At 39.7% G+C, this 13967-nt stretch overlaps 1 protein-coding gene across 10 annotated transcripts in view; it reads left to right on the top strand.

Annotated features, from left to right (window-relative positions):
- The window catches only part of CTPS2 (CTP synthase 2), a 110603-nt gene that overhangs the window by 4855 nt on the left and 91781 nt on the right, over positions 1 to 13967 (top strand). For 8 of the 10 annotated variants that reach the window (XM_044937579.2, XM_044937578.2, XM_044937575.2 and 5 more), the window contains 3 exons: positions 1206 to 1410; positions 7071 to 7241; positions 11751 to 11851. In XM_044937579.2, the coding sequence (XP_044793514.1) occupies positions 1245 to 1410; positions 7071 to 7241; positions 11751 to 11851 (438 nt within the window). In that variant the 5' untranslated portion in view covers positions 1206 to 1244. The remainder of the gene's footprint in view (positions 1 to 1205; positions 1411 to 7070; positions 7242 to 11750; positions 11852 to 13967) is intronic. The other 2 variants (XM_044937580.2, XM_044937584.2) reach the window with 1 other exon arrangement.

Raw genomic sequence — 13967 nt, 5'->3', positions numbered from 1 at the left:
GGTGTGGCTGCGTGTTAATGAAACTTGATTTGTGGACACTGAAGTTAGAGTTTCATATAATTTTTTTGTTCCATTTAATTTTAATGTGTCATGCAATATTCTTTTGATCATTTCTCAATCATTTAAAATGTAAAAACAGTCTTAGCTTGGGGACCGTACAAAAATAGACAGTGGGCCAGGTGTGACCTGTGGACCCTGGTTTCCTGACCTCTGATTTATACCTTAGCTCATTTAATCCTCACAACCACCTGCAAGATTTTTTAAAATGTTGGCATATTTGAATATTGATTTTAAAAATAGACTATTTTTTTAAAGCAATTTTAGGTTCACAGCAAAACTGACCAGAAAGTACTGAGTTCCCATATACCTCCTGTCCCGTACCCACGGTGTTCCCTGTTGTCAACATCTTGAACCAGAGAGGAACATTCATTAATCAGTGAACCTACACATCATTATCATTCCAAGTCTACAGGTTTCATTAGAATTCACTCTTGGCGTTACACATTCTGTGAGTTTGGACAAATATATAATGGCCTGTATCCACCATTATAGTATCATACAGAATAGTTGCACTGCCCTAGCAAAACACTCTGTGCTCCTCCAATTTACCCTTCCCCAATAACCCCTGAAAACCACTCATCTTTTTACTGTCTTCATAGTTTTGTCTTTTCCAGAATGTCATATAGTTGGAATCGTACAGTATGTAGCCTTTTCAGAGTGACTTCTTTCAATTAGTAACATGCATTAAGTTTCCTTCGTGTCTTTTTGTGGATTGATAGCTCATTTCTTTTTAGTGCTGAATAATATTCCAAAGGAATGGTACTTTTTATTTCATTTCACAGATGAAGAAACAGGTACAGGTTGTACAGATCTGACTACAGAGCCTGATCTCTTAAACATTTTACTATGCCTCTGAATCTTAGAGAATTTTGGCTTCTTATGATGAAGTTTGTCACATGAAAGTTGGGGTAAATGTAACATCAGGGTAATGAAGCCAGACATTTTGCTTGCAGAAAGTAACCACAGCTTCCTGAATATCGACATGAAAGAAAAACCTAGACGATTTTTGTTCCATATACTTTGTTCCAAATACTTAGATAGAAAAGGTGCTGTGGGCTTTTGAAATTTTGGTTCAACACACTCTCTGCTTTACTGGTTTAAGAACATGTTTCTCTTCCCTGACCATTAATTTTATTACCTTTCAGATTATACCTGGGTCCTGGCACCCAGCCACTCCTCTGCCAATGAAGTACATCTTGGTCACTGGTGGGGTCATCTCGGGCATCGGTAAAGGGATCATTGCCAGCAGTATTGGGACGATTCTAAAATCATGTGGACTCCGAGTGACTGCCATCAAAATTGACCCCTATATAAACATCGATGCAGGCACTTTTTCACCTTATGAGCACGGTATGAGGGAGAACACCCCACCCCACCCCATAAAGCACTGGGTCAAATTGCAGTTCTTTCTTGTATCTGGGTAATTTTAAGATAGCGTTCCAGAAGTAGAGTTGCTGGATCATTATGGATCTGTGAAGGTTCTCATGGTTATTGATACATTTTTAAGATTGCTGATGACATTCCAAATTAGTCCACACTTTTGGAAAGCAGTATGTGAGGATACCATTCTCACTGTACCTTTTGTAGTGTGGATTATTGTTATTTTTTTATCATAAGGATAATATATTTCTCAACATCTCATTGTTTAAAAAAATCAGGCAATATAGACTATATTGACAATATAGAATGACCTAAAGAAAATAAAAATCATCCATTTCCCACCACTTGGAATAATTATTATTAATGTTGAAAATTTTATGTATATACTCATTATTTTTATTTATTTATTGGCCACACTGCACAGCTTGCAGAATCTTAGTTCCCTGACCAGGGATTGAACCTGTACCCCTGCACTGGAAGTATGGAGTTCTAACCACTGCACTGTCAGGGAATTCTCTATACTAATTATTTTTAAAAAGGCACAAGGCCTTACATACTTTCCTTTTAAACTTTTCACATACAAGCAAGAAAGTGTATAAATCATATGTATACCACTTGATGAAATGAACATATTGTGTTGCTGCTGCTGCTGCTAAGTTGCTTCAGTCATGTCCGATTCTGTGCGACCCCATAGACGGAAGCCCACCAGGCTTCTCTGTCCATGGGATTCTCCAGGCAAGAACACTGGAGTGGGTGCCATTTCCTTCTTCAATGCATGAAAGTGGAAAGTGAAAGTGAAGTCGCTCAGTTGTGTCTAACTCTTAGCGACCCCATGGACTGCAGCCTACCAGGCTCCTCCATCCATGGGATTTTCCAGGCAAGAGTACTGGAGTGGGTTGCCATTGCCTTCGCCAACATACTGTGTTAACAGCCCCCAAATCAAAAAACAGAAACCCCCTTTATTGTCTTTCCAGTTTCTCCCCATCTGAAATGACCAGGGTAACCACTATCCTGTCTTCTAACATCATAGATCAGTTGGCTTATTTTTGAACATTAAATGATCTGAATCTTACAGTCAGACTAATTTTTAAATTGAAGTATACTTGACTTACAATATTTCAGATGTACATCAAAGTGATTCAGTTACACATTATGGTGGTGGCTTGGTGGTTTAGTCACTAAATCATGTCTGACTGTTTTGACCCCATGGACTATAGTGTACCAGGCTCCTCTATCCATGGGATTTCCCAGGCAAGAATACTGGAGTGGGTTGCTATTCCCTTTGTTTATATATATATACACACACACTTTTTCAGAATCTTTTCCAGTATAGGTTATTACAAGATATTGAATATAGTTTCCTGTGCTATACAGTAGATCTTTGTTGCTTATTTTATATACAGTAGTGTGTACCTGTTAATCCTGAAGACATTTTAATAGATTCTATACTTCTAAAGGTTGCACAGAATCTGCACAATAATAGGAAATCCTTTCCAATTTATTGATATTATAAGCAACACTGTGACAAGAAACTTAAACAATTTTTTTAACATAAATGTCTAGATACAGAATTTCTGATTTGGTGGGTAGATATGTTTTTCAGGTTTTTTAGTTTGCTTTATACCTTTGCTGAATACTATTCTTTTTAAACTTTACTAACCTGAGAGTAAATGAAAAACCAAAAAAGAGTATCTCATTATGTTAATTTAGATTTCTTTGATTTTCATTTTGTTGGTGAAATGGCTTATTCGAGTCTATGGTAAATCATATATTTATTGACTTCCTTCTGTGAGTAAACTTCCACGCCCCACTAACTTTGACCTTTGGCCGCATAGGGTAATGAACTCTTCCTGGTTTGTTTGGAACTTTCCTGTTTTTGAAATTGAAAGTCTTGAATCCTGGGAATACTTTTACTCCTGGGCAAACCAGAGAGGTTGGTCACCTTATTTGGCCATGTGATTTGTTTTGCTCTGTAGGGTTTTAGTGAATATGACATATGTTTTGTTGAAGCATAGGCGATGGCATAATTTCACTCAGTCCATCTTGTGTTTCTGCCCTCTGCTGTTCAAGCTGCCTGCCCCATAGAGAGATTTCTCCTTCAACCCAAGTCCTGGAATAAGAAGACATGGGGTAGACTCACAACTGACCCACATCCCCTATGTCACATGAGGGAGAAATCAGTAGATGTTTTATAAGTTGCTGAGATGTTAAGGTTGTTTGGTAGGCAGCAAAATTGACTAACGCCATGTGTTATGACAATTTTCCTTTGGATCTTTAAAAACGATTTTCAAGAATACTTTGTGCAGAGTATATTAACATATACTTACCACATGAATATATTTCTACCCTGTTTTCAGTTTGTCTTAATATTACCTCTGTTTGCTGCTGATAAATTTCATTTTACTGTTTATGTAACTAAATGTATCCACTGTTTCCTTTATGGTTTCTGCCTTTGATGTCGCCTGTTAGCTTCACTGACCCAGAAATATTTAAATATCTGTGTTTTCTTCTGGCATTTTTAGAGTTTCATTTGCTTTTACTTTATTTTTTTTCTTCCAGTTTTATTGACATACAGCACTTATACCTATATACGCTTAAGGTATATAGCATAATTATTTGATTTATATATATCATGAAATGATTATCACAATAAGTTTAGTGAATATCCATGATCTCATACAGATGCAAGCTTAAAGAAATAGTGAAAAATTGTTTCCCTTGTGATGAAAACTCTTAGGATTTATGCTCTAAAAACTCTCATATAGAACGTAGAGTGGTGTTAATTATATTTATCATGTTTTACATTTATATCTCTAATACTTATTTATATTATAACTGGAAGTTTGTACCTTTTGATTGCCTTCATCCAATTCCACACAGTCCTACCCCTGCTTCTGGGAACTACAAATCTGATCTCTTTTTCTATGAGTTTGCTTTTGAAGTATAATTGACTTATAACACTATGTTCCTGGTGCACAACATAGTGATTTGATGTTTTTATACATTTCAAGGGCTTTCTAGGTGGCACTAGTGGTAAAGAACCTGCCTGCCAATGCAGGAGACATAAGAGACGCGGGTTCGATCCCTGGGTTAAGAAGATCCCCTGTAGGAGGAAATGGCAACCCATCCCAGTACTCTTGCCTGGAGAATCCCATGGACAGAAGAGCCTGGCAGGCTATAGTCCATGGAGTCACACAGAGTTGGACACAACTGAAGCACCTTAGCACGCAACACTCATAGATTTCAAAATGATCACCACCATTTGCTTTTACTTTAATATTGTTAATACATCTGGAATTTAATTTGATGAAAGATGAAGATGAGGTTAGTAACTATTCCTAATCACAGTTATCAAAGATTTCATCCTTTCTCCATTGATTTGAAATACCACCTTTTAATATACACTAAATTTCTCTCTTATTATTCTGTTCTGTTCAGATCTCTTTGTTTATCCCTAACCACCATATTATCTGGAGTAGGAAATGGCAACCCACTCCAGTATTCTTGCCTGGGAAATTCCATGGACAGAGGAGCCTGGTGGGCTACTGTCCATGAAGTTGCAAAGAGTTGGACACAACTGAGCATGCACACACACACATACACACACACACCATTTTAATAGCTATAGCTTTTTATTATCAAGTAGGTCAGAACTTTCCCCATTATGCCTTTTCTCCTTTTTTTTTAACCTCAAAATGTTAGTTGTCTTTAAGACTAACTTCAGAGACCTTTTATCAAACTTGCCCTTTAAATTTATGAATTAATTTGGGGAAGAATTAAACACTGAAATTATTGACTGGCCTATTCAGGAACTTTATAAGTGGCTTTCATTCTGTTCATACCTGCTTTTATGTCTCTGAAGTAAAATTTTGAACTTTTCTTCTTATTGGTCCTATACATTTCTTGAAGTTTATTTCTGTGTATTTTACCTACTTTGATTTGTAATGATATCTTTTTTTTTGGTGATATATTAAATTCCTTTATGTAATAGGGACCTTTTGGGTGTAGTTTGGTTTTGTGTAGAATTTGTTTGTGCTATCTTATTTCATATTTGTATATATTGAAATATATAAATATATATACATATATATTTCAATCTTCCTGTACTCATTGTTATTTTATAAGGGTTTTTATTTTTATTTACATTTTTGTGTGTTTTATTTTGGTAATCACACATGTTTTTCTTCCAAATTAATTTAAGTTTCACTGTCACGTTAAAAAAAAACCCGTTGGAATTTTTATTATAATTCCATTAAATTAAAAAAAAAGCTTTTTGAAGACATGATCTACAGCTTTTCTTTTTCTTCTGTGTGCATACTAAGTTGCTTCAGTCATGTCTGCCTTTTCGTGACCCTATGAACTGTAACCCTCCAGGCTCCTCTGTCCATGGGATTCTCCAGGCAGGAATACCGGAGTAGGTTGCTGTTTCCTCCTCCAGGGGATCTTCCCGACCCAGGGATCGAACCTGCGTCTTTTATGTCTCCTGCATTGGCAGTCGGGTTCTTCACCACTAGTGCCACTTGGGAAGCCCTTCTTTTTCTCCTAGGAACATAATAGATACTACTTTTAAAATTTAAGAATCTAAAATTTCAAGACCTTTGCTGTATACCTGGGTTATTACCAAACCGGACTTGGCCTGAATTAACTAAGAGATTTCAGAGATCTTCCCCTATTTGTCAGAAGTTAAAATGATGAAAGTACAAAGACTTTCCCATAGATCGGTGATTCCTGATAAATATTGGAAAGTAGAATTTGAACTAGAAATGGAATTTGGGAAATACAAAATATGGGAGTTTCATTATTTTGTTGTTTTGTCTTTAAAATTAGAGATCTTTCCAATCCCACTGGTACCTTATGAGGAATACATAAATGAGAGTATAAAAGGCTTCAGATTAGGTTCAGAAGCTAGCCTACCTTCCTTTTTTTTTATGCTGTGAACATCTAGCAATAGAAGTAAATGATAGAATTTTATTAAGCAGGGAGAGGTTCATTTCTGACAAGGTGACATTAGGACATTGTCCTCCAAATTGACGCCCTTAGTAACACTGGAGACCCAGAAGCATAACCAGCAGTCACCACAGGTGCCCTAGTGTGATTAAGTCTTCATCTATATCCTTCCCGACGGTGCTGTTGTGCAGGTGGTGGCTTATTGCTCACTTTCTTTTTGGCCTCAGTTTCACCAAGTCACCCCGTGGGGTAATGGAGGCTCTGCTTTTCATCCACTGTCTGTTTAATAGTGTCTTTACCCAAGATGAGAGTCAATGAAAATTTTCTTATGCCAATTTCAGAGTCTAGGATACTGATGCTTCGAAGTCAGTTGCTATTTGTTTTTAAAACTGCTGTTTGAAAGTCCCTTTCTCATATGGTATATGATGAGTTTGGAAAAGCTAAATCTTGAAGACAGAATTTCAGTAAGCATTTAAAAACTACCATTATAGAATACTAGAATTTTTCTAATGCATTATCATGGGTAGATTAGAATTACTCAATTTTCCCATTAAAATAAGGAAATAGTGATAGACTATGGCTTATTAATGTCTTTTACCAGCTTTTTAACATATTGTGTTCATCTTTGGAAAATAATCTACTGGAAGCAAATTTTTAATTTTTACATTGCCTTTTTATCCCAGGTGAAGTGTTTGTCTTAAACGATGGTGGAGAAGTTGATTTAGACCTTGGAAATTATGAAAGGTTCTTGGATATTAATCTTTATAAAGACAACAACATCACTACTGGGAAGATATATCAACATGTGATCAATAAAGAGAGGCGTGGCGATTACCTGGGGAAAACAGTACAAGGTATTATATTCCACAAACACTAGAGGGCCCTGTTGGCTGAGCACTCTCTGCTTAAAATAGACCTAAAGATGAGGAGGTCCCTGTGCTTTACAAGCTTCAGTCCTTCTCAAATCCCTCTGTTCTTTTCTTTCCTTCTTTTTCCCCACCTCCAATTTTATTGAGATATAATTGACGTACAGCACTGTATAAGTTTAGGCTGTATAGCGTAATGATTTGACATCATACAATGGTGACCACAATAACTTTAGTAAATATCCGTCATCTCATATAGATGCAAAATTAAAGAAATAGACAAAAATTGTTTCCCTTGTGATGAAAGCTCTTAGGATTTACTCTTTTAATTTATATAACTTAGAACCATGTTAATTATTAATATATATAATTAATATTGGAGAAGGAAATGGCAACCCACTCCAGTGTTCTTGCCTGGAGAATCCCAGGGATGGGGGAGCCTGGTGGGCTGCCGTTTCTGGGGTCGCACAGAGTCGGACATGACTGAAGCGACTTAGCATAATTAATATATTTATCATGCTGTACAATACATCCCTAGTACTTATTACTGGAATTTTGTACCTTTTGTCTGCTTTCATCGGCTCAAGTGGTAAAGAATCTGCCTGCAGTTCAGGAGACATGGGAGATGCCGGTTTAATCCTTGGGTCAGGAAGATTCCCTGGAGGAGGAAATGGCAACCCACTCCAGTATTCTTGCCTGGAAAATCCCATGAACAGATGAGCCTAGTGGGCTACAGTCCATGGGGTCGCAAAGAATCGAAATGACTGAGCACACACTCACACATCCATTCCCCCAACCCATAACCACAAATCTGATATATTTTTTCCCCTGTTTGTTTTTTAAGTATAACTAACCTACAACTAACCTATGGGGATTCCCTGATGGCTCAGATGGTAAAGAATCCACCTGCAATGTGGGAGACCTGGGTTTGATGCCTGGGTTGGGAACGATCCCCTGGAGGAGGGCATGGCAACCCACTCCAGTATTCTTGCCTGGGAAATTCCCATGGACAGAGGAGCCTGGGAGGCTACAATCCATGGTGTCGCAAAGAGCTGGACATGACTGAGCAACTTCACAACCTACAACACTATGTTAGTTCCTGTTATACAGCATAGTGATTTGGTATTTCTGTACATTTCAAAATGATCACTACAGTGTCTATTACCATGTCACCATGCAAACTTCAAGTTTATCCTCCATGTTCCTGATTGTATTTTCATCAGTCTTTTCTTTGTTACTAATGTCATTGTTTCCTTTAGCCCCCTTTTCTGCCCTCTTAATCTTTCTCTCTTTAGCTTTTATTTATGAAATCCATAGGGAATCTTCATCACATATCTGATTGGGTGTAGATCTGAGTCAATTTTTGTCCTTAATATGTTCTTTTTCTACTTTTTTCTTGAATCTTTGCATTGATGATGATTACTTCTTTTTGAAGAATAGCAATAGGAAGGAATATGGGATTGAACAGGAGGGCAACATGATGACTTTTTTCACCAGCCTTTTCCATTGGTCACATGTTTCTGTCAGGTTGGTTTACTTCTACAAAATATCAGATTGATTCTAGTGGAAACAGATAGTTCTTTTATTAAGCAGACACTCCCAAGACATGGGAGCAGACCAACGGCAAAGGGGTGGTAACAACTCCCACTTGGCTTCCCTTTTTATACTCCCTGTCTCCTTCTCTTGATTCTGTCGTATGCAAAATAGGGCTTGTACCCACCACCAACCAGGAAAGGGAATGCAAATTGGCATACACACAAGGCTGATTGACAGTTGCAGGTTACATAATAACAGGCTGTATTGTACATGTCCTTCCCATAATTCAGTCTGTTATAATCAGATGTATGTATGTATAGAATATTTATGAACCCTTAAAGCTGGCTACGGTTACTTGAGGACACAGCTGTGCATCAAGGGCGCATATGCTGGAGTTGGAGAAGCCACTGTGGTTATTTCTGTAGCATATTGTGAGCTCTCCTGGGTGTGTCTGGGTTGGTATTTAGACATCAGCTTGCATCCTTTTCGGCTAGACCACCCCTCTTGCTCATGGCTAACTTCCTACCTAACAATTCTGATTATTCTCTTTTGTCCTCTGCAACCCTTGCCCCTTGTATTCATAAGTTCCTATGTGGTAGGGAACAGGCTAGCAAAGTAATGCTCAAAATTCTTCAAGCCAGGCTTCAACAGTGTGTGAGCTGTGAACTTCCAGATGTTCAAGCTGGATTTAGAAAAGGCAGAGGAACCAGAGAGCAAATTGCCAACATCCACTGAATCATCAAAAAAGCAAGAGTTCCAGAAAAACATCTACTTCTGCTTTATCAAAGCTTTTGACTGTGTAGATCACAGCAAACTGTGGAAAATTCTTCAAGAGATGGGAATACCAGACCACCTTACCTGCCTCCTGAGAAATCTATATGCAGGTTAAGAAGCAACAGTTAGAACCAGGCGTGGACCAACAGACTGGTTCCAAATTGGGAAAGGAGTATGTCAAGGCTGTATGTGGTCACCCTGCTTCTTACATGCAGAGTACATCATGTGAAATGCCAGGCTGGATGAAGCACAAGCTAGAATCAAGATTGCCAGGAGAAATAACAATAACCTCAGATATGCAGATGACACCACGCTTATGGCAGAAAGTGAAGAAGAACTAAAGAGCCTTGTGATGAAAGTGAAAGAGAGTGAAAAAGCTAACTTAAAACTCAACATTCAGAAAACTGATTATGGCATTCAGTCCCATCACTTCATGGCAAATAGATGGGGAAACAGTGACAGACTTTATTTGGGGGGGCTCCAAAATCACTGCAGATGGTGATTGCAGCCATGAAATTAAAAGACGCTTGCTCCTTGGATGAAAAGCTATGACCAACCTAGACAGCATATTAGAAAGCAGAGACGTTACTTTGCCATCAAAAGTCCATCTAGTCAAAGCTATGGTTTTTCCAGTAGTCATGTATGGATGTGAGAGTTGGACCATAAAGAAAGCTGAGCACCAAAGAATTGATGCTTTTGAACTGTGGTGTTGGAAAAGATTCTTGAAAGTTCCTTGGACTGCAAAGAGATCCAACCAGTCAATCTTTAAGGAAATCAGTCCTGAGTATTCATTGGAAGGACTGATGCTGAAGCTGAAACTCCAATACTTTGGTCACCTGATGCAAAAAACTGACTCATTGGAAAAGACCCTGATCCTGGGGAAGATTGAAGACAGGAAGAGAAGGGGGTGACAGAGGATGAGATGGTTGGATGGCATCACTGAGTGGATGGACATGAGTTTGAGCAAGTTCCAGGAGTTGGTGATGGACAGGGAAGCCTGGCCTGCTGCAGTCCTCGGGGTCGCAGAGTCGGAAATGACTGAGCGACTGGACTGAACTGAACTGAACTGCATGGTAGGGTAAAGATGCTAGTTTCCCACCCCGTTTAAATCACCTTCAGGTTGAAAAGCAGGTGAGAAGTAGATAAATTGGACAGATGGAGCTCAAAAGATCAGCTATGTTACTGCCGACACTGGATGGTGTGGCTTAGATCTCTATTGATGCAGCTGTGCTTTCTAATAGTTTTTCTCTATTGGGAAAACCCGCGGGAGGGAGAGTTTGCTGCCTCATACCAGTCACCTCCCCAAATTAGGGAAAGGGCAAGGTCCCAAACCTGGACCTGCAGTCTGAGTGCCTGTGCTGCCCACGTGGAGGGAGAGCTGACTTACCCAGTCCTCACAGAAAGGTGTTGGGCTGGGCATGCTGCAATGGGTCGTTCCAAACGCACCAATCAGAGACGACTTCCTCCCGCCTCGAGTGAGGGGGAGGGGTGCCTGGGAGCCCCAAGGGCTGGTGGGCAGGTGACTGACTTGACAGGCGCTTCTCCGCATCAGCTTCCCAGAGGCCACCATTTCTCCTCCTTACGTTGTATTAGGTTACTTAATTAGAAACAAAAACACTTTTTTTTGTTTCTTTGGCTGAGACCAGCAGCTGCAGGCTTACTCAGCACTTAGCCCGGAGCTTCGTGCTTCTGGAGATGCCACCTTTTAGTCTCTTCAGCTGACAGTAGCCGCTGTGGGCCTCTGGTCAGCCTGCAGGCCTCCTCTACATCCTCTCAGTGACTCCTGCCCACTGGCTGGTGGGCTGCCCAGGGTTTGCAGGGCTGGGCCACTCTGCGTCCTTCTTCCCCTAGGAATTCGGCATTCAGCACCCTTAGCAGCCCTCCTTGCACAGTTTTTAGTTGGCATTTTAGATGTTTTCTAGTTGCTTCAAAGATGGCACTTCTGCTCTGTGTTTCTCTGGGGTTGGTGGATTTCAAGAGAGATGGCATAACATTAAATGACTAAATCTGTGTTGGGTCAGTAATATTAATTTCAGGGACATGGATTGTAACACTAGGACTGGAGCTTGTCTCATTTGCCAGGTGGCTTTCAGGTTATTTGGGAGGTCAACAGACACTAATACATTCATTTCTCATAACTGCGACACTGAAATACACTTTTGTGCTAATTATTACCTCTTTCTGCAGTTGTCCCTCACATTACTGATGCTGTCCAGGAGTGGGTTATGAATCAAGCCATGGTGCCTGTGGATGGTCATAAGGAAGAGCCCCAAATATGCGTTATTGAGGCAAGCATGGAACTTTATTTCTTTATACGTTTGTATCCTTATGAGTTAAAAAAAAAACTTTTTTTAATATGGAACTACTGAGATTTTTATTTTATTTGTTAATTTTTTTGTCCGCACCCTGTGGACATGTGGGATCTTAGTTCCCCCACCATGGGTCAGACCTGCGCCCTCTGCCATGGAAGCAGGAAGTCTTAACCCTTAATGGTTGGACTGCCAGGGAAGTCCCTTCCTTATGGGTTTTTAAGCAGCTGATCTTCCTTCATTCAAGGAATATGAATAGATGGTATCATGTATGCTGGACACCCAGCTAGGAGGTGGGATTACAGCATGGAGTGATATAGATGGTCTTTGCTTTTTTGGTCACAAGTCAGTGGGCAAGATTGGCTTAAACTGGATGAGTATTCCTGGGGTGGGCATGCACCAGTCTGTAAGTGGGGACCAAACAGTTGCAGAATGCATTCTACTCAAATGCTTTGAAAGTAAAGATGGAGTTAGGGAAGTCCAACTGTAGAGGTAATTTGGAGGTGAGAAGTGAGTATTAGCTGTTTAAAGAAAGAGCATAGTATTTTTACTTGCCACTTGTTCACTGCTTCCCTTCCTCTCAATGTGCAGAATGAGAATAACATCCATGTACTCCTTATCTAAATGTCAGTTGATCTAACTGCCAGGCAGGAGAGGAGAATAATGAACATTTTTTGTTTCTTAGAGGCTGCTCAAGTTCAAATTTCTATCATGGCCCCCAAGCAGTGTTTGGCTTAGTGGTTAAGAGTCTGGAGCCAGACTGCTTGGGTTCATAGCCCAGCTGGATCACTTATCAGCATGGCACTGACACACACAAAAAACTGTGTTGTGAGGTGGAAGTGAGAAGGAGTGCTGGAGGGCAGAAAGGGAGAGCACACTCTCATTTAACTCTGTGAGGGTCTATAGATACTGTTATTAGCTGGCTGAAAAAAGAAGCAAAAGTATCTCAGGTTAGTAACCAGTAGAATTACCAGTTAAGATTGGGATCTGGGGATAGGGGTACCAGAGAGCTGTATCCTCATCTGTCACAGCAGGAAGTACACCTACATCCTTTAGCTGTGGTAAGTCTCTTCAGTCATGTCCGACTATTTGCGACCCTATGGACCGTAGCCCACCACGCTCCTGTGTCCATGGGATTTCCCAGGCAAGAATACTGGAGTGGGTAGCCGTGCCCTCCTGCGGGGGATCTTCCCAACCCAGGGATCGAACCTGCATCTTTTATGTCTTCTGCATTGGCAGGCGGGTTCTTTACCACCAGCCCCACCTGGGAAGTCTAAGAGGTTGTCTGAAATGGCTAAGTCAAGAAAGCTGAGCTGGATGAACTTTGGTTTAGAGATATGGAGGTCACCAGAAGAAATCCCAACAGAGAAGTTAAAGTACTTGTTTTGGGGAATCAAACTTGGGAGAGGGAAGAGTGGGGCAGGGAACTCTTGCTTTTTATTGTAAGTTCTGCTGTATGATTTGTTTCTTTAACCATGTGCATGCATTGTTTTAATTTTTGAAAAAGCACAAATTAATGCCAACTGGAAGGTGCCATTTAACAATATCAGTATCTTAAAGATCAGTCCAAGACTGATTTTATTCAAGCCCAGCAGAGGGATGGACAAGCCCTCACTCCTTTGGTTTACACTGATTGTTTGTTGCAGAGTACCACCTTGTCCAGTATGGTAGCCACTCACCACATGGGGTTGTTGAACATGTGAAAGCAGACCATTCAAACTGAGGTGTGCTGTGACTTTAAAATATAACTGGACTTCAAAGACTTAGTATTAAAAACAAAAAGAATGTAAAGCACCTAATAATTTTTAAAAAATTGGCGATATGTTGAAATGATAATATTTTGGATATACTCTGCTATATAAAATGTAGTGTTAAAATTAATTTCTCCAGTTTAATTTTGCTTTTTTAAATATGGCAACTAAAAACTTTAAAATTATGTACATAACTCACATTATATTTCTGTTGGACTGTGCTGGTCTGGTACGTTCACTGATTTTTGCTGTTGTTCAAGCAACAGGAAAGAAAAAGGATCTTCCCAGAATTGGTCCCTGGGCTCAAAAGTAACGACCAAGCCTGAACATTTTTTATAACTTTT

Source organism: Bubalus bubalis, chromosome X (genome assembly GCF_019923935.1).
Source record: "Bubalus bubalis isolate 160015118507 breed Murrah chromosome X, NDDB_SH_1, whole genome shotgun sequence".
Lineage (NCBI taxonomy): Eukaryota > Metazoa > Chordata > Mammalia > Artiodactyla > Bovidae > Bubalus > Bubalus bubalis.
This window is presented reverse-complemented; position numbering and strand designations above follow the sequence as displayed.